Source organism: Natator depressus, chromosome 6 (assembly GCF_965152275.1).
Source record: "Natator depressus isolate rNatDep1 chromosome 6, rNatDep2.hap1, whole genome shotgun sequence".
In the NCBI taxonomy this organism is placed as follows: Eukaryota; Metazoa; Chordata; order Testudines; family Cheloniidae; genus Natator; species Natator depressus.
In genome coordinates, this window is record NC_134239.1 from 30,345,383 (window position 1) to 30,372,622 (window position 27,240).

Consider the following 27,240-nt stretch of genomic DNA (forward strand, 5'->3'; position numbering starts at 1 on the left):
TTGCAGTGCATGACAGACAAGGGACTTATACATAGAATATTTCATAAACTAAAACCCTCTTTGTTTACAGATTGAGGACCAACTTTCCCTATACCAATCAACACACAAATCCAGGCTTTGTGCTGAGTCCAGTCATGCTGCAAAGAAATATAAGTGGGGAGAATGCCAGTATCAAGGTTTCTATAGAAATTGAAGGATTCCAACAGCCAGTAACATTTACATGTGATGGTAAGTATTTCCATTTTATAGTTCAGTTCTTTTTTTGTAGTTCAGATTACTAATTTTTTTAATGAGTTGATTAGAATTCTAAATGACTTCTGAAAGTACCAGTACTAATAATTGTAAATATTGAGGTGGCACACTCATTCTAAACCTTACTTTTTTGGTACTTACAGCCTTTTCATAGAAAATTTCTTTTGGACCAGATTTCCTTTTGGACCTTTTTCAGCCTAGTTTGTGAATTTAAATTTTATTTTATTTTTTTTAAAATCAAGTGTATTTGAAAACACTGAAACAAAGCTATTCAGACTTCTCTCAAAGCTGTTTGAGGCGCTCTGTAGGTTCAGATAGACATCCTTGCATCATGTCTTCTTCTGTTCACACGTCAAAAGTTATTTTTGCGATCATAAGGGCTAGAGACTGTGACTTAAATGAATTGCTTAGGTTTTGGAGCACATGATGGCGGTCATCAAAGTATGGATTCGGCAAGCCACTTGCAAATCAGCCCAATTCAATCACAAATACTTCTCTGGGAATTAAGTTCTAACCTGCCTTGAAGGCAGAGGTTATGTCCCTTTTTGGGGACAAGACTGCACAATATATTAACTCAGCAGTAAATGTGGGTACTGTTAACTTCCTTACCAAGGATTGCTAAAGTTAAGTGACAACTGCTGTTATCTGTCCTACCTGAGCAAGCAGGAAATACTGAATGGCATGTGGAAGGAAAGATCTTTGACCTCTGGGCAGCTAAGAATCTCTTTTCCCTGCGAGCTAGTTATCTCATAAGAAAAAGGGTGTCACAGCACTCCCCTTGTGTTCTAGTCTGCAGTAGCTGAAAATGTAGATGCCTAGAATTTTTTTGCATCCTTCACAAATGCCAAACTGGGCTGCTGTTGTAGCTTGCTACATTAGACAACTCAAATGAGAACATATGAAACCTCAAATTCCTGTATTGGTTTCCACCAGCATTTGGATATTTTCACTGTGAATAATAAACTCTTCCGTGAGATATGAGAGATCAGGTACTTCCCTTGTACAGCAGGGTTTCCCAAACTTGGTTCACGGCTTGTTCAGGATAAGCCCCTGGCTGGCCATGAGACGCTTAGCTTACCTGAGCGTCCGCAGGTATGGCTGCTCACAGCTCCCAGTGGCCGCGGTTCGCTGTTCCCGGCCAATGGGAGCTGCAGGAAGTGGCGCAGGTCAAGGAACGTGCTGGCCCTCGCTTCCTGCAGCTCCTGTTGGCTAGGAACGGCGAACCACTGCTGCTGGGAGCTGAGGGGCTCTGTGCCTGCAAATGCTTCTGGTAAACCAAACATCCTGGCCTGCTAACAGCTTACCCTGGTGGGCTGGGAGCCAAAGTCATAAGCCAAACCCTATATTTCAGGGGTTGGCAAAAAGGGTTACAGTTTTTGCCATTTTTACCTATCCATGTTGGGGGGTCGGCTTATAAACGAATGGGCTAATGAACGAGTGTGTATGGTGGTTTCTTAATTTAGAGAAAGCAAGCAAAGCAGCATTTGCTGCTAATTAACTTTTGCAGGAGAGTGTAATCAGATGTAGTATTCCAGAAGGTGACTCCATTATCAGTTGGAGACTGACCTCAGACCTCATGGGACAAGAGTCCTTTTTTTCAAAGAAAACGTATGCCTCTTTTGAAGTAATTAAGCCTGAAGAGTAGCCCTGTTGGTATGACTACCCTCAAACTCTTTTTCAAAACATCCGACTTTCTGGGATTCATTTAAATATCTAAAAATACTGAATTTACAATAAAGTAGATAAGTTGCTGCTTTATCAGTCTTGCATAAAACAAATACATGAAGTGTATTCTTTCTGATGATAGAAGTGGATAGAGCTGTCTTTGGGGGTGGGAAAAGATTTTTCCCATTATTAGTGTGATAGGCAAGCCTGGTAAGAAAGTAAATGTCATTCTTATGAAGATAGGTGTATTAGAAGGGATTAAAACACAACTATAACAATATTTTTCCCTTTGGAGCTCCTGGGTGTGAGTTTATGGGCAGCAGGATTAAGGGGAGAAGGAGAACGATGTTACCAGTGTTGAAATAAGCAATACAAATGTCAGTGTTTGCATTGCTATAGTAATAGCAGGTATGTCATGAAATTTTTTTTAGTCATGCTGGTCAATTTAGGGTGGCATTATGCTATTATTCACAACTCTGAATGCATGAAATATTCATTTTTTTTTTTCTTGCAAAGGGATACCTCCGTTTTGGGTATGGATATCTTCAGTCTTAAATCTGTTGAAAACAATGGAAGTCCTTTAGTGTTTACAGTAGATAGCTGTACTAAACCATTCAGAAACAATATTGTGTGCTCTCTCTCATTGCTGGTTGCAGTAGCAGGTATATAACAGTGACCACAGTTAGTAAACAAGTAATGCTGTGAGCTCAGTTCTGCAGTACTTGTACAGGAAAATCTCACCTAATACATTCTTCCTTAGGTTCTGCATACTTTGTTTTAAAATGAGGTATTTAACAGGTAGAAATTTGATTTTTTTTAAAATTGTTTACTTTTTTTCATATAAAGCTCTGCTTAATATTTATCTTCTGGAACAAAAATACTTGTTTGACTCACGTTTAGACTGGTGCTAGCAAACTGTTTAGATACAAGTTGTCCCCTGTAAACTTTGCACTGCAATTAAAGCACAAAACAACAACCAAAAAACCCAAAATCATTTATTAGTTTTGGAGCCTAAATTAACCTGTCAACATCTCTTTAAAACAGCTACAGCCATGCTACATTCTCAATTTTGAATGCAGGAAAAAAATCCAAATCTAAACACAATCAGTTAAAGAGAACATTCCTTTAATATGTTACTAGAATATTTTGCAATATTCTAGTGAGATTTGTGTACTGAAAATGTGGTGACTGGGTGGAGAGGTAAGAGGACATTCAAATGAGCTTTTTCTGCCAGGTTGCCAAAGTTGGCATTGTCAGCAGTTTTATCAGTATTTCTCTACATTTTTAGAAAATAAGGGCAGATAAAGAGCTGTGTGTTCAAGAATATTGGCTAACATGTAAACTTCCTGATTGACGGCAATGCTATTAACTGAAATCTAACGAATGGTAGAGCTATTACCTAAGGCCAGGCCTATGCTACAAACTTACATTGGTAGAACTGTTGCACTCAGAGGTGTGAAAAATCCACATCCCTGAGCGACAGTTAGACCAACATAACCCCCAGTATAGACAATGCTGTGTCAATTGGAGAAACTATCCCATTGTCATAGCACTGTCTTCACTAAAGAGCTACAGCGGCACAGATATATCAAGTGCTCTGTTGCAGCTTTAAGTGTAGACCTGCCCTTAGTCTTCAGCAAGATGAGAATATCCAATTTTAAAGGACCATGTCTTAGGTCCAGTTTATATTTTTTGCTTACAAACTGTCTTATTTGAAACTCAGTATTAGCAATTCAACATGTGAAATAGATGATTATATTGCTATCCGTAATATATGGTGTATATTAAAACTTAAATTTCTATACTAATTTTACAGATTTTTTTTGGCACACTTCAAAAAAATTTTTGACCTGGAATTGAATTATGAAATTGTTGGTAGCTAAGTGATGGTCCAGCAGATGAGAATTTAAGATGGTGTGTTCAGCCAGTACAGCTGTTTATGATGTAAAGACTAGTAGCACTAGATAAGTGACTGGAAAAGGTTATTTTTTTAGCCTCTCTATAATCTGGCATATCTACATATGTACAGTCTATGTAGCTGGTATAATTCACAAACATGAGTTCTCCCTTTTTTTTAAACTCTTCCTTCTTTCTATTAAGAGAATAAACTTTTTCCAAGGCAACCCTGGGATTACTTGCATTATTTTCAAGGTCCTTATTAAACATAAACATATAATATACAAAAATGCCATCCAAATGCAACAACCTGACACCACAAATCAACTTCTGTTTTTGAAATTGCTGGGTAAGCTTCCACAATATATCCTAAATTTAGAAAGGTCTTGATTTCCAAAATAAAAGGCAAGTTTAATAGACTGCCTGTTGCTAAAGAAAGTATAAGTCGTTATAGTGGATTCCAATGGTGAAATCTTTTAAGTGACTGCACTAAATAGAAGTAACAAAAATCTACACTAATGGATATAACTATGAAAATAAGCAATGTCATTTATGAAATTACACTATTTTATGGTAATTGACAAGTTACATAACACCATTTTGGTATACTAGTTTTACATGTGTGAACAAAACAAAAATGTTATATACAGTATGCCAAAGTACAAATACAATTATGTTGGTTTGTATGCAGCACAAAAACATACCCCATTGTCACGATGGTTTATTATAAACCTATATCCAATGTTACATTTGAATGGCTTTGTAAATTGTTTTGCAGAACTTGCTCCCTGTGTAACTTCTTGGAAAGTTTTGGAGCTGTAAATATCTGAAAATATATCTATGAAGAAACCCAGAATATTCCAGGAACACTTTTTTTAGTGTCAGGTTTCAGAGTAGCAGCCATGTTAGTCTGTATCCACAAAAAGAACAGGAGTATTTGTGGCACCTTAGAGACTAACAAATTTATTAGAGCATAAGCTTTCGAGGGCTACAGCCCACTTCATCGGATGCATAGAATGGAACATATAGTAAGAAGATGGGGAGTGTGTGTGTGTGTGTGTATATATATATATATATACACACACATACAGAGAAGGTGGAAGTTGCCATATAAACTGTAAGAAGCTAATTAAGATGAGCTATTATCAGCAGGAGAAAAAAACTCTTGCTGATAATAGCTCATCTTAATTAATTAGCCTCTTAGAGTTTGTATGGTAACTTCCACCGTGTGTGTGTGTATGTATGTGTATATGTAAAATCTTCTTACTATATGTTCCATTCTGTGCATCCGATGAAGTGGGCTGTAGCCCACGAAAGCTTATGCTCTAATCTTTAGTCTATAAGGTGCCACAAGTACTCCTATTTTTTTAGTGTGTAACACTCTTCCATCAAAGTTGGGTCTAAACCAGTGTTTCAGTACAATAAGGATTCCAGTTTGAGACAAAATTACTGGTTTTTGACCACTTCCGGTTATTAAAGATTCTAAGATACTGGCTCAGGATGTGGTTTCTGGTGTCCCAGCAAGATTGCAATTTGGGTAATTGCATCATGTCTTAAAAATTCCTTTCCAGCTTCAGTTGGAGGTGGCTTTCTTTTCCTAAACAGTTATGTAGTGTTGCACCTTTGTTCAATAGCTGCCACATTCCACCTCAAGTGTGTGGTTGAATTTCAGTGATGGCTAGAGTGATTCCTTCTTTATAATGTGTATTAGAGAGCTCTGTAATTAATGTGCTTTGAGACCCATTCAGATAAGACACAATATAAATGTTTGTGCATGTATATTGAGGAGAATGTTGCCTGCTTCTGTAAAAATATATCTAGGTAATAGAGTAAGCAACTACAACCGAATTAGTAGAGATGTACAGTAATTGATATGTAACTTTCAGATGTGGGGGTGTGTTTTTTAAACAGTGAGTTCTCCTGTCGAGCTTATAATAATGCAGGCACTTTGCTGGGTACATGATGACTTGAATGAAGTGGACATTAGCAGCTATATCCTGAAAGTCTGTGGTCAAGAAGAAGTTCTACAAAAGTAAGCAAACTTAATTTTTATTAATGTTTAACTGTCACTCAGTTCAGGTCAGTTACTAGAAAATCTACCCATCATTAAATGTATAAGTAAATTTGCAAAATTTAATTTAGTGAATATTAGAATTTGAATATTACTAGTTTTTCCTTTGTAGTGGGGGGGCACAGGGGAAGAAGTGTGCGCGCATAGGTACTATGTCCCTGCAGATTCATTAATCTGGAAACTGGCTCTTCTGTTCTAGCATGCATATATTAGGCTTTTGTGCTCTACTACATCATATGATGATCAGTTCCTATTTCTATGTTCATTCCACTCTCTCCTCATGAGAGTAATTTTTTCAAAAGTTACACTGGTCTTTGAGCTTCTTCTAGCTTGGTTACAGCAGCTGTTGTGTGACTGACTGAAGTGGGGATGACATGGTGGGGTGGGGGAGGGGGTAGCATTTAAAAAGTTAATAGAATTTTAACTTGTTGAGTACCATACTGCATTTCAAAACTGTTAGGTATCTCTTTGCCTGTTCAGCAAATAAATGAGACAACATTTTTAGGTCTCAGTATGACAGCTCTTCCCTGCACTGAATTCACTCTTTAACTATATAAATCACCTTATTTGCCTTTCCAGGGCTAGTTTTCACACTTCAACTCATATATTCTCCTACCTGAACTTTCTGTTTTCTGAGCCTTCTTCATTAGAAACTGATGTTGGTGGATAAAGTGCTGATTTAAGCAACAGGCTGTCAGATCATAAGGGATTTTCCAAAGTTCACACTGCTTCAAGTTCTGTAAAAGCTAACTTTGGGGTTTGGACGATTGCCTTGTAATGAGAATCCTGTTTCCACTAAGGCTGTTTTCATGTTCCTAGACTCTGACGACAATCTTGCGAATCTTGTCATGAGTTGGATTGTGGTATAGAAACAGAAGTGATGTTATATCAGCTGTTTTGGGGTTTTTAGCCACTCCTACTCACTTAAAAAAAAATGAGATACTGTACAGTATTAGACTGAGTTAAGAGGCCTACTCATCAAAATATAAGCCACATTTTGCATTCTTTATTGATCATAGATTCTAGTTGTGTATATATTTTGACATTCGGGAAAACTAAACCAAAACGTGTTTTTCCTATTCTGCCTTTAACGGGCTTTAGGCCTTTTCCTAAATTGCCACCTTGCCTCTTGAGTCTGTGATATAAGGATTCCCCCCCGAGTGACCTTTTTACTGCTGAATGCTCTTTCAAATATGATGTGGAACACTCTTGGAAAACTTATGTAGTAATTTCTAATCTAGCATAGACAAGTAGTATTTGGGGCTGTTTCTGGGTTCATAATCAAGGAAAATGCCTCATTCTACAAGAGAAAAGTAGGAGGAAATTAAACTGGGAGTTAGAGAATCTTTGGCATTCTGTGGTGTGACTGGGGTTGTCGGATTCTTCATGGATTGAAAGAAAAGAAAAAAAAAAAGCAATCAAATTCTCCTTTGTTTCAAATCTCTGAAGAAGGCTTTGTATCGAATTTCTTGCTTCTCTTTGTGGATCAGAATTCTAAAGAGACTTATGTTATATGGGGATCTGTTTCCTGCTTTAACATCTGAGCATATGCTGGGATCCCATATCCTGGAAAGTGAGGGAAACTAAGACGACTTGAAAAGTTTCCTAGAAATCAGTCTATTCCTCACCTAAATCCTGTGGTGAATGAGTGCTTGTTTGTATGCAGGCTTCTAGGGTCTTTGACTATAGTGAGAGAATAATATAGCTTTCAACTGCTATTCAGATGTCAGCAACCTGATAAATGAATCTGTAGGCACAGAAGGAATTGATGCTTTTTAAACCAGAATTAAGATGGATTCTTAAATACTTAATTTGGAATTGGCGGTTGACCATGCACGCTACTGGGATTCTGTAAATTCTTAAATTTTAAGACCGCCTACAACCTGTGGCAGTCTTTTTCTCTTGAATGGCTGAAAATTCTGAGATGTTCTGCAGGACTAAATGCTGAATCAAGATATTAATGTCTAATCAATATCTTGGATTTTCAAAGCATTTCTGAATGAGGATGACTCAGACAGGGTTATCTTGAATATTTGAGTGCTGTTTGAAAAACATTTGTTACATATTTGAAATGGCAGGTAACTACAACATTCATTTATTTAACAGTAAGCATTGTGTAGGAAGTCACGAATACGTTCAGAACTGTCGAAAATGGGATACAGAGATTAAACTGCAGCTCTTGACCTATAGTGTAGTACGCAGAGATCTGGCACGAACAGTGAGTACAAATTAAATTTCCAATTATAATAATCCTGATTCTCTATTTCTGAAACTGTATATGTGATGTTACTATCCTGAAGGGGAAGGTGGAATATACCCCCAAATGGGTAAAAGATCCATAAAGGATTTACAAATCTATATAATCTCTTAAACCTCTGAATTGGACTTCGAGAGCATAAGAAAATACAAAAATGGTTTTTATGGTCTTTATATGCTTGCTGACATGCCTTAAGGGGATGGAAGTGTTGGTCAGTTAGTGATCTGATTTGAATTGTAACTGTTACATGAGTAACAGACTCTCGTTAATCCACATAGCGTCGTGCATGACTTTCTTCTCTGAATAGAGCAGGGATGGGCAAACTTTTTGGCCCGAGGGCTACATCGGAGTGCAAAACTGTATGGAGAGCCAGTAGGGAAGGCTGTGCCATCCAAACAGCCTGTCCCCTGCCCCCTATTCATCCCTGACCTATCCAACCCCAAACCCCCGCACCCTGACAGGCCTCCCGGGACTTGCACATCCTGTCCAACCCCCTCCACCACTGCACATGCGCTGCCCACATCCCCTTACCATGCCTCTCAGAGGGACAGAGGCTTGCAGCCTGTGTGGCTGTGTGGGAGGGGAAACAGCAGGGGAGGGCCTGGGGACTAGCCTCCCGGGCCAGGGCCCGGCTGTGGCCCGCGGGCCATAGTTTGTCCACCTCTGGAATAGAGGAAATAAATTAAAAATGCATATGGATCACTGTAGCACTTTTTCAGGTGGGACTTGATGTTTGCATAGAAGGGGGGTAGACAAGGGGCTGGTCTTTTTGTACTGTCCTCTTTCTGAGTTAGGACATTAGTAATATTTTCTCATTACTAGGAAGAAGATGATAGGACACCTACAAATTTAACAAAACACCTCTACAGAACAGAAAAGCCTTTCAGAGAAAATATTTCAAGGTAACCATATGTAACTTACAGCCTTCATGATCAAGTCATCTTCTGCTAAATTTTGGAACAATTTACCATATTTGCCTTTTAGTGAGAAGGTGGTATATAGTATGAACTTCCACTTTTGTACAGTAATTAATCATGTATTCCAGGCATTCTGTTGAAGAGCTCCTAGAGGCTTACCATATTCAAACTGACATGGTTCTTAAAAAGGAGGTAAGAGATCTTTTTTTCCTAGTACAGATTCTCCTTCAAATTAGTGCTATACTAAATCTTGCATAAGAACGATCTTTTAGTATTTATATGCGTCTTAACTCAGCTTCTTGTATTGAGAGTTACAAAAACACTAACAGGGTCTTTCAGTTCTCCATTTTAAAATCAGATCCCAAGTTCTAGGCTTTCAGATCTCCTTTCCTGTCTCTCTTCCCCATCACACCCAACTAAAATAGTTGGGTCATCTAACCATAAGGGTAAATGGTGTGGTTTTCCAAGTGTTGTGTGCCAAGTAATTTTATCCCCAAAGTGCTAAAAATGTATACTCTAAGATTTGGTCTACTGCCCTTATTTCTCTAATTGTGCTTCACGGCCAGTTCAGAGATGACACCTCCAATTATTTTAGTCATTTACGGTTCTTACCATTCCTTAGAGGACAGCACGACTAAAGAAAAGCAAAATACTCATACTTGCTAACTATGAAAAACTGAAAATCCTGTGCAACTGAAGAAAGTATTTAACTTGGTTATTTAGACAGTCATTAAAGAATTACTCCTTTATAAGAGCAATGTTTTTCTTAAACTCATCAACTCGCTGTAGGGAACAGTCTTGAAGCAGGCAACTTAATTAAAATTGAGAATCTTGTACTCAAATTAAATCCTACTGTTTTTTTTGTTTACTAAGATTAGCTTCTCTCTCTCCAGGAATACATAGTCTGAACAATCTTTTGCTTAACAGTAGAAACAGTATCTTAAACTAAAATAGTATTTACATATCACCTTAAATTTATTTTAACTCAAATTTATTATAACTCAAATCTAATCTGCTGATAGTGCTTTTACACCAGAGGTGGGCAAACACTATACACTATCTAACCTTTCTTCTTAATGAGGTAAGGCTGTAAGAAGCTAGTCTGGAGCACTTGTGCCTCACTGCAGAAATTTTGGTGTGTAATGATTAAGGTAAGGTTTCTGCAGACCATTACCTCATTAAGAAGAGAGGTTAGATAGTGTATAGTCTGAAGCATGGGGCCACACATTAAACAATGAGGATTAAGTCTTCATTTCAACAGAATCAGTTTACTCATGCTATTTCTTCTTCACATTGAATCACACTTCATTGGAGCTGATGGACTTACAGTAGCTGAAGATTTGGTCCTAATAGTCTCTGTACCATGAAATATAGATGTGAATATAAAACTAAGTGATGTAAAAGGAAAATATGGCTAGGAATCTTGCAAGCTCTTTCTGGGCAGATATATACTAGGATCCATACCAGGCCTGTGATTCATACCTTGGTAAATGAGCCATAAGCAGTTTAGTTCAAGGAAAAATTCTTGACTTGTACTTTAAAAGTTGATGTCACAACTCGTACGTGATTTCAAAACTATGGTTTTAGTTTAAAAACTTAACTTTTTAGTGCAACTGAGAGGCTATATCCATAGATAATGTCCAAAAACGTGCTTCTTTTTTCTGACTTCCCCTCTAAAATTTTATCTTGATGTTTGGACTGCAGCAATCTCAATTTTTGCCAACATAATCAAACTTTTTCCTTTCTTTGTCTGTGTACTTTTCTTGCTAGAACCAACAGAAAGCAGTAGATCATGTAATCAAGGCTGTAAGAAAAATCTGCTATGCACTGGATGGAGTAGAAACTCAAGCAATAACCGACTCTGTAAAGAAGCTGAGGAGGGCTGTTAATCTTCCAAGGAGTAAAAGTCCTGAGGTAAGCAGGTTTATCATGTGAACTTGAACACATTGTATCAATGGCATTCTGATAGAAATATTTCTATCAGTATTTATTAAAAAGTTATTTCCAGAGTAGTGATAACGGAAACCTCCTGCAGCATTTCTAAGTAGGGTTGATCTTTTAAAAATAAAAAGTTTAAAGGGACACTTCTAACAAACAATGTGGAAGACTTGATTAAAAAATTCCCTTTTCAGTCTGTTCAAAAGAATATTTAATTGATGGTAAACTCTTGGCATCCTTTTCTATTTAAGTGATCGTGGCTTAAAATGTTTTTGAAATTACTGAGAGCTTTGGTATTTTCACATATTAATTGGGTACTATACAACAACCTGAGACGGCTGCGTGGACTTGTGCATGGCAGTGGGTGCACTAAATTCAAATGAAGCTTTAACGATTAGTTCATGCCCTTCTGCAGAGAACTGCAGTGGTAGGAACTTCTCCCTTTCTTATGAGCAATGATCAGTGTTTTTGTCTGTAGTGTGTAAACTACCAATTGCACTTCAAAACTCCATCTTACCTGAGTATTGAATCTGGGACCAAAGGTGCTCCCAGATGATGCAAATTCTCATACAAAAGCCACCTTAATTGAGCAGTTTGTTTCCATGAAGTTGGCTTACTTTTTGACAAGATCTGACTTCGCTATACCGAAAGGGGATCTTCATTTGAAGGAAAATGTCCTTTTCAGAAAGGAATAAAACTGCCAAAATCATCAAAGCCAGAGTTTTGCAGAGCTATGCCTTTTGCTGTACCACCATGCTAATATCACACTGGCATCAACCTTCCTGGGTTCATCATTGTGATGGCAGTAGTATTTGTAAATTGGTTGTGAGATGTATACTTAGATTTCACCAGCCAATTACCAAATGTAGAGTTCTCAGGCACTAGAACAGCCTAAACAGGGAGTCAGACGGTCCCCTTCAGACTGCATCTGAAAAGTAAAATTTGGCATGGAAATACAGAAAATCGACATAAAAATGTCTGTGCTCCATAGAATGTCACAGAAACAAATCAGCGTTTCTCCAAACCTTACAGGAGCAATTTCCAAAATTTCTTTGATCCACAGCCTAAAAGAAAACTTTGAAAAAGAATATGGTCTGTAGAATGTAAAAATCCTCACATTTAGAGGGTGGAATCATGATTTCATAACTGACAAACTGTGTACTTCTGTAATCTATTTGTAACAATAAATATTTACTTAGATTACCCTTGTTAAGGGTAAGTGAAATTCACTTCTGGAGAAGGAAAATTGCATTTAATTGGAATTCTCTAATAGTCTCCATCCAAACACTACATATGATTAGCAGTTGCCACAAGAGTCAAGGGGTAACAATAGATCTTTGTACATATATTTTTATCCAGTCATGTTTTAGTAATGCTTGGTATGTATATAGCACTTGTCATCCCAGGTTCTGAGTGTTTTATAAATAGTGTGGAGACATGGCAGCCTCTCTGTGAGTAAAAATGTAATTAGCTCTTTTGTGGAAACTGATTTACCAAGTTTTAAGATCTTTGATAACTACAAGGTTCTTAGGTTTTATCTAGATTAATAATCTAAACTGTCTTATCTGACTAATTGAGCATGTCAGCACAATAAGCATATAAGAAAACTTCTTAACACTCCTATGAGGTAGGTATGAGGTGTAGAAGATTCACTTCATCCATGTTTTAAATTTAGCTGCCTCTGGGATCAATTGTCAGCTATTTAATCATTTATAGTCTCTTTAACTGATTTAGGACAAGACATTAGAAGAAAGTGAGGGAGAACTTGCATGGTGAGAGTTATTAGAGTTGGAATTTGACCAACAATCCCTCATTCATTTTGTCCAGGCATGTGACATTCCTGTGCATTTTATTCCCAATTTCTTCAGCCCAGTATCTTCCACCATTCTGGAGGATGCTTGGGCTGCTCTCCTGTCTCTTGCAGGCAACTCCCGGAGGCCATTCAGTGTTTTTGTGCCACGTGGTCTGGCTATGCCCCCTCTGCTTTTTTTCACTGACAGATTCTCTGCCTCCATAGGAACAGGCAGTGGCAGGGTTTGGTGGGTTTTTGCTCCCACACATTCTCATATTTTAACTTTTTTCTGCTTAGTTTTTTGGGCAGTGGGGAGCAGTGTTCTCCTTCAGCATTCTTCCTTCCACCTGGCTTGGTTTAGCCTGCCCTGAACCTTTGCTGCAGCATTTCTGTGCTGTCTCCTCTGCCCCTTCCAGACATGGCAGAGCAGCTGGTAAAGCACTGGGTTAAATCCAAACAGTGCTTTGTAGGTGAAGCAGCCTTCTCCAGGCTCAGCAGATGGCAAGTTGCCCCCAGCCTGTGCCCAGCCTTCTATCCCTAACTCTGGGCCTAGGAGTCAGACAGGCTGGGTCTCCTACCCGCTGAGGCAGCTGCAACTCTAATGGGGGGAGGGAGGGGGAGAGGGAGGACCAGGAACCCTAGTGTAGAGCAGGGAGAGGCTCTGAAAGCGAGAGGGACCCTGATCTCTCGACTCAGGGGTAAGTCCCACTAGACACCTGCTGAACAAAGAGTGGAGGTTTGTGGAGCCAGAAGTCCCAGCCTTAAAGTGGGCCCTCAGCACCCTGGGGAAAGAAGCAAGGCTTCTAATCAGTTCCCCTCATTCTCAAGCTGACCAGGAGATCTCTGATGATCTCCCCCCCCCCTGCCCAGGGGGATGGGACCCAGCAGGACAGAGTTCTGAGTCAGACCTCTCAAGAGGGCTGAAGGAAGACAAGCTGCAAAAGGCCTTACCGAAGTTGCAGTAGAGCTACGGTTCCAAAGCACTCTAAAAAGATGAACGGGGGGGAAAAATCTAAAGGAAAAGCACAAAAATCCAGGAAATAAGTTGTTGTCGTTGTCCACCTTCCACTCCCTTATTGATGAAGATGAGCTGTCTGGCTCTGAAATCTTCCAGGGGGTGATCAGGGATAAAAGGAACAAGCCTGATAAGGGCTAGCATGTTAACAAGTGCGACATCAGGCTCTAACATTCAAGAATCTACGGGGTCTATTGATGAGATACCAATGGGTGACAGTGCTGTAGCGGGATAGGATTCTTAGGACTCCTGGATAGAAAGATGGAGGTCACTCTTAAAAAGGGCTTTGAAGGCTCCTCTGCCCCCTCCCTTCCCACTATCCCTGGTGACCATCTGATTTGCAAGAGCATCTCTTTCCTGCCTGGAAGATATCAAAGCCCTGCAAACAGCCATCACCCTGACTTTGGCTCCACTTTTAAAGAAAGTTTCCCTAGCAACAGCATTTGTAGCTGATGCCTCAGTAGATTCATTGAGGTTCACAGCTTGAGCCATGGCTCTGGCCCTGAAAGGTGGATACTCACAAAGCAGGTCTGTGCTTGGCCAAGTTTACATGCTCCATCCTTTCTGGAGAGAAGGTGTATAAGGTGATGGCTGACAATGCGACAAAATACAGCATAGTTTGGCCATCCAAGAGAGGCACTCTGTTCGTTCCTTGTCCTCACAGAGGTACCAGCAAACAGACATCAAATTCCCCAGGGGAGAACAGTGGAATCGAGGTCTGGGGGAAAAGTCCAGTGCAGTGATACTCAGACCTCAGTGGTTCAGGAGCCAAATTAGCAATCCGCATTACCCAGTGCCACAGTAGTGTGAATTCATTGTTTTATTTTCAGCAAAGTGACAGACCAAGTGATATTGTTTTATCAACTACAATTGGTTAATAACATAGTAAAAGCATCAGTGTTTTAATATGTGCTGCAAAGAGCCTCATGAGACACGTTAAAGAGCCACTTGCGAGCCTGTCTGAGTATCATAGAATCATAGAACTGGAAGGGACCTTGAGAGGTCATCTAGTCCAGTCCCCTGCACTTGTGGCAGGAGTAAGTATTATCTAGAACATTCCTGACAGGTGTTTGTCCAACCTGCTCTTAATCTCCAATGATGGAGATCACCTCAGCCCTGCCAAAATCTACTTTATGACAAAGATCGCACAGGCCTGTGCTCGGAGCTGAAACTAGGAGGCGGGATTTCCCATTTCCTAAAGGAATGGTTTTCATCAACAAGTGGGTTAGGGGAGTAGCAAGCCAGGAATGTTCCCTGGAGCTGTGGGCGCTCCTCATCCAGTCACCCAGCTCCACTGACCCTATAAAAGTCTGATTCAGAACAAAAGATCTCATATTCTGGATATGGGAGTGATAGTGTATTTCCTCAGAAGAAAGGTTCTCTGGTTTCTACTTCATCATCTTCATTGTACAGAAGCACATGGGGGGAGGAGGGAGAGAAGATATCAGAGCTATTCTCTGCCTAAAAAGGCAGAGTGGATGAAGGAAATGAAGTTTCAGATAGAGACCCTAGCCTCTACAGTGTCATCCCTGGCCTGGAGTGGGAGGGGTGAAATTCTTGACTTCAGTAGACCTACCAGAAGCTTATCTCCATAGCCCCATCGTGGCATGCCATCGCAGACTTCTGGGGTTTGCCTGTGGCAGGAAACTTCAGTACTGAACACTCCCATTCAGCCTGTCCTGGTTCTCAAGGTTTTTACAAGGATGTTGGGGACAGTTACCAGAATCAGGTCACAGGGAACTCACCCCTTCCTGGATGACATCCTGATCAGAGTTCTGTCACAATCCGCATCGCACAGGGGTGCATGTCTCAGATGTTCAATCTCCTCAAGGCACATGGCTTCATAATCAGTGCCAAGAAAGGTTCTCTGGTTCCATCGAGGAATTTTTCTTGTTTGAGAGCTTCAGGAGGCTTACTATAGTGCTATGTCTCAAACTGCTGGTACTCCTGATGTCCTACATGGGGCTCACTCCATCAGCACAATCACACATCAGAAATCTTCAGGCCTTCAATCTGATGGTGTGGGACCACTTCCTAGAATGCATGAAAGATCAAGTATGGGTTCCAACACAGGTGTTCAATTCTGTACAATGGTGGTCAGCCCATCTGGCTTCCAGCTTTTTAAGTCCTCTCATCCGATGCCACACTGGAGGGCTGGAGAGTTTACTTGGAAACCCAAATAGCCCAGGGCCTCTGGAGCCTGGAGGAAAAAGGCTCACAGCATAAACTTCCTAGAGCTGAGAGTAGTCAAGCTAGCTCTGCGACGGTTCCAGCGTATCCTAAGGGGGAACCATGTCCTTGTTAAATAAGACGATGACTACAATGTCATACGTAAACAACCAAGGGAGAACAAGGAGGTGGCACTACACACAGAAACAGTGTAAATGAGGTGGGCAAAACAGTTCCTCTTTTCCCTCTGAGAAATCAACACCAAAGGGGGTGTGAAGTAAAAGGCAGACTGGCTCAGCATGGTCAGCAACTCCAATTGGTGCCTAAATCAGGAGATTTTTGGATATCATCATTTAGATGTTCACTTTCCTTTCAACTGACTAGTTTTGTGGATGGTACAAATGCAAAGAGGCCAGAATACTTCACAAGGGAAGCAGACTCAGATCCATAGAGACAGGTGCCTTGTTGCATAGTTGGCTGCAGGGACTGTTACCTTCCCCACTACTGGAGAAGGTGGTCCAGAAAATAAAAGAATAGGTGATGGCAATCCTGGTAACTCATTGGCCAAAGAGATCTTGGTACTCAGACCTGATAGAGCTGACATTGGAACCCCCCACTTCAGGTTCCACAGAGACCAGACATCCTCTCACAAAATTCTTTTCTTCATCCAGACCTAAAACAGCTTCAACTAACAACCTGGCTGTTGACCAGAAAGCACATCTGTCTTCCATAGTTAGACATTGGTTTAGTCAAGGAGAGTATTGACACTAAAAGCAAACTCCTCTATCTGGTCCATATTCAACAATTGGTGCGAAGAGCACAGTGCAAACACAGGAATTCCAGCCATTCTGAACTTTCCTCAAGAAGGCATAGATAGGCCTGTAGCCTCATATGATTGCATATTAAGTGTCCACTCTTAGTACCATGCTATTCACAGGGTCCTTGGGCTCCCTGGCAGACCATCCACAGGTTAACCACATTCCTTCACACAGTCTGATTTGCCAGACTCATGGTCAGGCCATTCTTCCTCAAATGGGACCTACTCCTAGTTTTGAGGGACCTGACAAGCCATCCCTTCGAGCCTCTGACTTCAGTGTCAGACTTTATTTTTCCATTTAATACTGATTTCTAAATAGTTGTCACATCTGCCAGGTGTATTGGAGCTGGCAGCCTTACCTATTCAGGAGCGGTGTTCAGAAGGACACGGTGGTGCTCAGGACACCAGAATCCATCCATCCTTCCACACTTCCCAAGAGTTTGCGATTCCTTCATTCTGTCCAAACCCCTAATATCCCATTGAAAAGGAGTGGCACACTTTAGATGTCAGAAGAGCATTGAAAAGTTCTCAAGCATACCGAATCCATAACAAGATTAGGCTCCCTATTCACATCCTTCCACACTAAGTGCCATGGACTCAAAGCTTCCAAGTCTGCCGTTGCTAGGTAGATTAGACTGTATTGTGGAAACCTACAGATCATCAGCGGTTCCTGTCCCAAAGGGATCAAGGTGCACTTCATGAGATTCTTAGCAACTTCATGGGTGAAACAAGCAGGTCCATTGGAAATTAGCAAAGTCATCACTTGGTCTACAGCTAACATCTTCGAAGCACTGTAGGGTGGACCGTCTGTCTTCAGAGATCTCCTTTGGCAGGAAAGTGCTTCAGGTGGTAGCCCAGAAATAATACAGATTTGAGCGAGTTCACAAAAAGGCAGGATCGTACTTTCCTACTAAACTTGTTTCACTGCTCACTACTTTGCAGATGCCCAGAATTGTGGGAGATACAGAGCTGCAGAACAGAAAATTTCTTACCACTAATTTCCTTTCTGCTAGCAATGTCTTCCATAGTCCTAGCCAGCTTGTGAGTCCAGGGTCAGATATTAAGTGGAATTGTTACCATGTGACTGTCTTGGTCTAAGGTACAGTTATTTCATTGTCTCTGGAATACTTGTTGTCATGCAAGTTTCACAGCTTGGGAATCACTTATCTGGCAGCCAGCAAGAACAGAGGTGATGTGGCCAGACCATCGGTCACCAAAACCCTGATCCTTCTCGGTGAGCTGCCGAGAGAGGAAAGCAGGCCAGACGTCCAGAATTGTGTGAGGTGCTGCTAGCAGAAAGGAAGTTATCAGTAAGAAGTCTTCCATTCTTTATGCTACAGCAGTACCCCTTCATGACATGACAGTGGTGTAATGGAAGATAGAGCATCCAGGTATTGCATCATATTACAGGTTGCTTTTTACACAAGAAATTGTTAAAAAGGAATAATGGAACAGATATAGAAAAATTAAGGAGCTAACTTCTAGTAGGTCTCATCAGTTACTCACCGAACAAAAAATAAAATGTTGAAGCTAGCTGTATGGTAAAGATACCTCTGATAGAATACACTTTTTTTGAAAAAGTTTGGTGCTCCCTAGGTGTATAAAGTTCATGCTTAACACTAAATTTGTTGCATAGTTTGAGAAATAAGTTCTCATATCAAGAATAAATATCAATAAAAGAAATATCTTGACTCTGGTTTCAGTTTTTTTTTCTAGAAGTGGTATACTGACACTAACAGTCCTGTTCCTCTGGTGTAGCTGATCTGTATGCCACCTTTGTGTTCCCCTAGTCCCATGGTGTAAGTTAGAGCACCCTCAGCACTATTGATTTATTCTGATTTTTTTTTAATGGTCCTCTAGCAGCTGTTACATTAATTATGGCTAACCGGAGCAGTTTGCTCTGGTTTTGATCCCTCACTGTGAATCCTCAGTCACATATGGTAGCTTTTATGGACTTTCTGTGCTACAAGACTGCAAAGGGACCAAAGTGAGCGCCTAAATCTGGCCCAGTGTTTCAGATAATCATGTGTTTTAAACTACAAAGTTTGTCATTGAGGTGAATGGAAATTGGGGGTTAATTGGATGTAAGCTGCTTCAGTGTTCTGAAATTTGCCATAACTTACTGTGCAGGTGTCCTTAAAGCCCGCTGATGACACTAGCAACAGTTCAGTTGGTAAGTAAAGCTTTTAATCTTATTTCAGAATAGTTTTCAAATGGTTGTTTTAGGAAGATACGGATTAAAGATGTATTATAATCTAGGTTCATTGCAGCCTGAAAACCCTGTGCAAGTGAGCATAGACCAGTTGACTGCAGCAGTCTATGCCCTTCTTCACCTTCACTTAAACTCAGGCTGCAGTAGCTGCAATTCTGCAACAAAAAGTAATAGAAGCACTAAGGAAGCATGGACTGCCACAGAGCACCTGCAATTCACAATATTTGCTGCTCATGGAATTCTTACCAGTTGGGTGTCAAAGTGAGTAATTTATTAAACTAATGTCCCGTTTTACAAATCGGTTAGCCATCTCTTGTTCTTCCTGCTTCAGCATGCTGACTTTTTTCCTTTCCAGTTACGAAAAATACTACTTGGTTTGCTCTCTGACCCATAATGGAAAAGATCTGTTTAAACCCGTTCAGTCCAAGAAGGTTGGCACATACAAGAATTTCTTCTATCTGATTAAATGGGATGAACTGTAAGTAATTTTAGAACTTCTGCTCCTTCATTAAAATATTCCTGTCTTTAATTATAGTATTTTCTAACTATACTTGGATAGTTAATAAAAGTTATGCAAGCTGCTAATTCTGTTGAACTCCTTAGTGAACTTAGACTTTCTGTGATCACACATGTCTGACATGTTAATACTGTCTGGGTTAGATTAGCACTTTTACCCTGATAATTTTGAAAAAGTCTGGGGGTAGAAGGAAGAAACAAATGCCCTCTAGTAATATGCTGATTGTTCACATTTATAAATTGTCGGAAAACTCATATTTTAAAGAACTCCTCCCTTTTTTGTGGGCACAGTTTGCACCTATAAAGAGGAAAACTGGAAAAAGGCTTCAGTTATGGCCCGAATGTCTAGGGAGGGAAAAACTTGTTAGTGTTGTAAGTACTCTGGAAGCTTGTCTTCTCATTGGAGTCTCTAAGCATTTTTCAGTGATAAGCTAATCTTAAACACAAGCAGTGTGTTTTAACATTCCTTTGCAATGTATGACAATTGTGCATATATTGTAATTTTTAAAATCTTAGATGGGAGGGCTGCCACTGACAGAAAGGCAGACTCTTTAAATGATCACTTAAGATTTAATAGCAAAAAAGTCTGATTTTCTTACTTTCTGTGTGGGAATGTTTAACTGTCCTCAATGAGCTAATTTAGATTTTGATTGGTGGGGGCGGTGGGGTGGGGGAACACGAGGAAAACTGTGGATTGATAGTGTCCTAATCCTGGGGGTTAAGTCGGCTCCTCTCACCCATATACGGTTTATGTTTTCAGTACCTCCCCATCACACTTAAAACAATAAAAAGTGCCCAGACATAAGCTTTGAGCACCTTACCCTTTGTTTAAAATTATAAATTTAAATACACAGTTCAACTCTCCACTTCTAGTAGGCAACATCTTGTAATCCAAATGCCAAAAACCTTAGTTCCCTATCTCTTCAAAGACCAGATTAAACAAATGGGTACTGCAGTCAACAAAATCCTGGCTATTTTATACCAGGGCAGAACATTATTTCAGACTCCACAGGACACTAGAGCATGGTGAAGTTGCTGCCCTCTGTTATAGTGAGAGGGATCTAACCTGAGCATCTCTACTGATGGGCAGTGTATCACTGGAGACAGGTGGTCTCTTAGGCTAATTTCAGGCCGTTTAATGTAGGAAGTGTAGGGTTGTGGCATATAAAACTGACATTACAATAAAACTAAAGAATACGTCAAGGCAGGAAAAAGAATAGTGTGAACTTTACTCTGTATGTTGAATTTTATTAGTGTTTAGTAAGATTTGAAGGTTCTACTTTGTGTGCCATTTCAGAACACGCAAATGCTTACATGAAACAGCAATTCATTTGGATGAAAAAACCTATTGTCTCAAAGCTTGACTTTAATATTAAACTTAGAAAAGTAGAGGGTGTTAAACCAAATCTATAGGCCCTGATAGTGAGCAAAAAAAGTGGAAAAATTAATTATACTAGACAGTCCAGCTCCTTGGAAAGAACATGTAATTTTACACAGAAATCTTGTCCATTAAGAGGTACTTTTGAACTTGGATATGATGCAGGGTTGTTGCCTTGCGCCCTTCAGAAATTGTTACTGACACTAGAGATGTGATGCAGTGTGAATAAATTACATTTTGCATATTAATGTTCAACACCAATTCACTTTTGAGAACAAAAAGCATTAACATACATTGTAACTTCCTTTAAAGATTCTAATGGTTTCTTTTCTTCTGAGTTGAGTATTCTTTAACATACTTTTATTTTACAGAATCATTTTCCCTATCCAGATTTCACAATTGCCATTGGAATCTGTCTTGTGTCTTACTCTGTTTGGAATATTAAATCAAAATAGTGGAAGTTCACCTGATTCAAATAAACAGAGAAAGGGCCCGGAGATGTTGGGTCAAGTTTCTTTACCTCTTTTTGACTTTAGACGGTAAGCGTCCAAAAGGTTTGTTTTTAACTAATGACTTGGGTTTATAAGGGGATTTAGATGAACTCCAAGTGCAGAAGCTGCTTCTTTGCCATTGTTTTTAATAGAATGTGCTGTGTTGGAAGTTACTGTTAGTTAGATATGAAGGATCAACAGTAAATAGAATTCTGCTTATAAGATGCTGCTATTCAAATGCTTCTGCATTCTCCTAACAGACTGACTGACTAGTAGGATTGGGTTGATAGGCTGTTTGGATGATATTAATAATCAAGGAATGTTCATATTTCACCCACATTTACATGATAGTTTTCCCAAATAGAGACCACAGTGGGTAGCAGCAGTTTGTAGTATAATAAGAGCATCCTTGAGGCAGTCCACTGACTTCCAGCGTAGGATCTGGTGAACAATAGATTATATGTATGTAAGTGTCCTCAAGTGTTACTGTCCAACATTTACTGAATTAAAAAATATACTCCTTTCTCCACTGATTGAGAACCTCCTATAGAGAGGGAGAGAATAGCACTTAATGAGCAGCATCAGGGGCATTTGGGCAGAAGGTGTGAGAGGAAGATGAGTTCACTCTGTAAGTGTTAAGCAGCCAGGAGCTGGTAACAATGTGGTGGTAGAACAGATTTGGTTAGAGAGCAGAGCAGCTTGCTCATAGGCCTTTCACAGGGTTCTCTTCCCAATAGGATTACTCTTGCTTTAGTACAGCTAAATTCCATTGCTTTGCTCAGCAGGAGCTGACTCTGTGTTAAGAGCTCTTTTGTCCAGCTCACACCTTGAACAAATAGGGCATCATCTGAAACCTTTTTCAGCCAGGACATTGAGCTTATGTGAACAAGTCTTCGGGACTGTATGTCATTGAAAGAAACTCAGTTCTTGCAGTGCTCTTAAATGGAGATTGGAGGAAAAGAGAGGCTTTTTAAAAACGTTATCTGGGACTCACCTTTATATTCCTTCTGTGAAATACTATTTTTAGTGGTCTAGAAAGCAGTCAGTCTCTTCTAGTCTCAAGTCTTCATATGATAGTGATGTCTGGTCTTATTACTCTGGTGTAAGCTTTTTTAAAAAGATAAACCATATCAAACTTCAAAAGAGCTTAAAAATCAAATACAATAATGCCTTCTACAGAAATATTAAATAAAAAGTGGATAGAATTGACTTTATACATTTAAGCTACATTAGTGTTACTAATGTAATAAGTTGCTTATGCAGTAGTTAGAATGATTATGAAAGCTCTGAGAGAAACAAATATATAGTTTGTAAGTAACAAAGATCACTTCCAGCCTATCCACATTTAGGAAAAGTTTACTGGTTCACAGATTTACATCCAGAGATCAGACAAACTGGAACTAAATGCTTTCAAGTTTTACAGACACTGAACAGTGGTTTCTTGTCGTAGACAGCGAAACTGTTATGTGACTTAAATGTAGTAGTCTGGGGTCAGTTTAAAGGAGAGTATAAATTATCAAGGTATTTAATTTCTGTCTTTTTAAGGATAGTTTTTATGTACCAGTAACTAGTGTTTCTCTTTTTTCTCTTCCTCCTCCTCCCCCCCCCCCCCCCCCGGTACATTCACACTTATTAAATAGTGCTGGATTCTTTTTGCAAAGGACTTAGTTGACAATATAGATCTGGGGACATTGGTACCAGTAATGCTGGACACAAAGCTACATTAGCAAGAAACTCTTCAATCCCTAGTCATTGGTGCTGGATACTTGACATTCAACTCAGTGATAAGCTCAGGCACCTGCATACTGTTTACGATGGACATAATGCTTCATCTAGTGCAATGCGACCCTGATCTTAGTCATGGCCTCTCGTCTCTACAATAATATGAATAACTACTTTGAGTGGCTCTTCAAAATCGATGCTGGACTTACACCATACCAATTTTAGTCAAGTAGATCTGAAGACCCTCCACCATCAGAAGGGATTTTGAGGCAGCCCTCATGGTCTTTGCTGATCCAGACAGTGCTTCTGCCATAAAGAAACCCTTTCTTCCTTATTTTTTTTAAATGAAAAGCAACAGTCTTAACTGTAAACAAAAGTAGGTACAAAGGGGCAGGAGACCATTAAAATTAAGGGAAACATTTTGAACACTGAGTTTTAAACCTTCAGCTGTTGAGCAGGAACTTAAAGGCAGTTGGAGCCATTCCACTTGTAATGCTCCATGAGGGAGGGGTAAGTGGCCAATATAGGCTAGGAGATTCCAAAAGCTCGTAAGGTGCTTTGATTCCACAAGTGGGAATATTCAGAGGCCTCCAGGAACAAGAATCGGAAGATAGATCAGACATCTTTTACCAGACTTAATGACTAAAATCTGGATTATAGGATTTAAAGTAACTTTTTTACAAGGTGTAATAAGTGTGCAATTAAAGGAATGTAAAGAGAAAGTGGTAAATATTAGAAAGCTCTGCATCACTGAAGACCATTGGCCCAGATCCAAACCTTGCTCAAGAAAGCTGAGGAGCAAAACTCGGGCTGGGGATGCAAAGGTAACCTTAAGTCATGTTTGTGCTTCTCTGATCTTGAGCTGATCTGCCCCAGACTAGTCCCCAGGCACAGCTTGAAGCCGCTTGAGGGCTTCTGCAACTTACCTTTTACAGTTGCTGACTGGTGGATGTCTACACTGCAATAAAACACCTGTGGCTAGCCTGGGTTAGCTGACTCGGGCTTGCAGGGTTTGGGCTATAAAATGGAAGCATAAACATTTGGACTCTGGCTACATAACTATTTTTAGCCCCACAGCCCAAACCAGCTGCCCTGGGCTGTGACACTTGGTGTCACACAGGTTTTTTTAATCACAGTGTAAACCAACTCTGAGACCATGCCAGGAGCTGGTATCTCTGCAGCCCAGGAGTGCTCTGACCACACCCGCTGCACTGTTCGTGAGGTAGTGATGCATTACAGTGGTTGTATGCTACCTGAGGACCCCCTATTGTCAGGGACACACAACTGCCCTTACACAGCTGAGGAGCTGGTCCTATGGTCCTGCATCTAAGTTTTTACCAAATAGGATCATGCTTATCTTCAGCTGAATGTCAAGTTGTCAATTTAATTATATTGTAATGTTGGGCTACTTGAAGAGAATCTTATCAACAGTTTGAAGAGCAGAGAGATGGATAAATCGTACTTCGCGTGCGAGAATTATTTCAACTCCCTGAAGCACAAGGATCAAAAAGGTTAGGCCAAAGTTGGATGAATAACATGCAGACAGTAGATGTGGAAATGCTAGCAGAGACTGACCGTGGACTACTACAGTTGAACGCAGGCCAAGGTAGTTGAGGGATACAAGCCAAATACTCCAGCTGCATTTTCAAATTACATCAATAACAAGGGGATCTAAAAATTGCTGCTAACTAGAACATTGAAGATTCAAAGGTCATTACTGTGCTGTGAGAATCTAAAGCCAGATTGGAAGCACTTGTGATGAAGTGTGGGTTTGGAAAGGATACAGCTCTTCCATTCTTGCTACCACATAAGGGAACTAACAAGTGCTTGAAAGAATACTGTGTAATTCTTAAGGGCTAGATCTGTGTTCATTTGTTCTTCAGTGGCATGTAATTAGATGCATGGTTTTTTTGTTTTGCATTATGAACCTCATATTAATAAAGACTAATATCACTGCCTCTTCCTTCCTCCCCCTCTTCCTTCCCAGCCCCTTCTCCCCAACACACTGAAAGCTTGATCGTCCCCCTTACATCTTTCTCAGGAAATTAAACTGCATTGACTGGAAGATTTTTTTTTAAGACTACTTGAGGCAAGAATTCTGTACAATGCCCAGCACACTGTTAGAACTCTGTAAATATATAACTGTAGTGACTCATACTAATTAGTATAATTGGTTAGTAGTAATGTGAAGTTATTAGCAAAATGTTGCATCTGCAGCTAAACCAATGTATGGTTTGATCAAATCATAGAAGCTATAGATGGAAAAAGATCCCAAGTCCAATCCTTGTTGGTGCAGGATTGTTGCCTATAGAATATTTACTTTGTCCGAAAGCTTTATTCGCTTCACATGGGCAACCTGTGCTCCATTTTATTTATCTGAGAGGCGAGACATTTTTCCCTTAGTCAAGTCCACCATTTCACTATTTAACTTTATCCTTCTGCCTCTGCCAGCTTAGAGCTTCTCTCAGGTTCAAGCATTTTGAGGACTTGAAAAAAATATATATATATATATAAAATATAAAAAAAAATGGAAGATAGTTAAATGAACATATAGGAGAATGAAATTCTTCTTAGTAGATATTCTTTGTTGGGGATTATGATTTTGAGCAGCCAAACAAATGGGCATGCTCCCAATGTTCCCTCTGAGTTCAGAAGCTTAATATAGAACCTCTTTGGAATAAAAAAAATTTCCTCTTTCAGGGAAGGTTATAATTTGATACTTGGCCTGCTCTCAGTTTGAGAACATCTATATTCTGTGACAAATTTTTGCCATTATAGTGAACCTATTGATAGTCCATTTAAATTATGAAGAGATAGCAGATTAATATTTTTATCATTTGAGCTACTATCTTCTTTTAATGGGTGTTTGATCTGCTTCCCAGACTTCCTACTGTTTCTCACAACTAATTAACTTTTTGAAGAGTAGACACAAGTTATAGTTACTGAAATACTGTGCTTTTTATTTTTTGTGTGTTCTTAGTTTGTTAACTTGTGGGACGAAGCTCTTACGTCTTTGGACTTCATCACATGTGACTCCAGCATCAGGAACTGCCCACAAAAGAGGAAATCTCATGGAAAAAATAGTATTGCAGGTAGTGTTTTTTCTGATTTAGCTTTAGGGTCCTTGTTTTGACTTGAGTAGATACTGTTTGAATGCCGTAAGTGATCAAGAACTTTGTCCGTCGGCAGAAATAGATATCACTTTTGGGGGGGCACGGGGAACCTTTTCATTGTTCGGGCTATGGTAGGGGATACCAAACCAAAATACCAATGTAAAAACTAGGGCTGTCGATTAATCAGTTAACTCACGCAATTTACTCAAAACATTGATTGCGATTAATTGATGTTTGAATCGCACTGTTAAACAATAGAATACCAGTTGCAATTTATTAACTATTTGGCTGTTTTTCTAGATTTTCAAATATATTGATTTAAATTACAACACAGAATACAAAGTGTATAGTGCTTGTTTTATATTTTTATTGCAAATTTTTGCACTGTAAAAATGATAAACAAAAGAAATAGTATTTTTCAGTTAACCTCATACAAGTACCATAATGCAATCTCTCTATTGTAAAAGTGCAACTTAAAAATGTAGATTTTTGTTACATAACTGCACTCAAAAACAGAACAATGTAAAACTTTAGCACCTAAAAGTCCACTCAGTCCTACTTCTTGTTCAGCCAATCGCTAAGAGAAAAGTTTGCTTACATTCAGAGGAGATAATGTTGCCAGCTTCTTGTTTACAGTGTCCCCTGAAAGTGAGAGCAGGCATTCACATGACTCTTGTAGCCAGCATTGCGAGGTATTTACATGCCAGATATGCTAAACTTCTGTGTGCCCCTTCTTGCTTCGGCTACCATTCCAGAGGACATGCTTCCATGCTGATGGCACTGGTTTAAAAAAATGCGTTAATTAAATTTTGACTGAACTCCTTTGGGGAAATAGTACACTGCCTCCTCCGTTTTACCCGGATTCTGCCATGTATTTCATATTATGGTACTTTCGGATGATGCCCCAGGATGTTGGTGGTTTTAAGAATACTTTCACTGTAGATTTGACAAAAGGCAAAGTACCAATGTGAGATTTCTAAAGATAGCTACAGCACTTGACCTAAGAATTTGAAGTGCCT

General features: G+C 39.6%; 1 protein-coding gene across 1 annotated transcript in view; it reads left to right on the forward strand.

Annotated features, from left to right (window-relative positions):
- PIK3C2A (phosphatidylinositol-4-phosphate 3-kinase catalytic subunit type 2 alpha) overlaps positions 1–27,240 on the forward strand; it is an 86,623-nt gene that overhangs the window by 29,932 nt on the left and 29,451 nt on the right. The window contains exons 4-14 of the mRNA XM_074954931.1: positions 71–228; positions 5,725–5,845; positions 7,991–8,102; positions 8,964–9,043; positions 9,187–9,250; positions 10,829–10,972; positions 18,920–18,962; positions 19,049–19,262; positions 19,357–19,479; positions 21,267–21,434; positions 26,089–26,200. Of these exons, the coding sequence (XP_074811032.1) occupies positions 71–228; positions 5,725–5,845; positions 7,991–8,102; positions 8,964–9,043; positions 9,187–9,250; positions 10,829–10,972; positions 18,920–18,962; positions 19,049–19,262; positions 19,357–19,479; positions 21,267–21,434; positions 26,089–26,200 (1,339 nt within the window). The remainder of the gene's footprint in view (positions 1–70; positions 229–5,724; positions 5,846–7,990; positions 8,103–8,963; positions 9,044–9,186; positions 9,251–10,828; positions 10,973–18,919; positions 18,963–19,048; positions 19,263–19,356; positions 19,480–21,266; positions 21,435–26,088; positions 26,201–27,240) is intronic.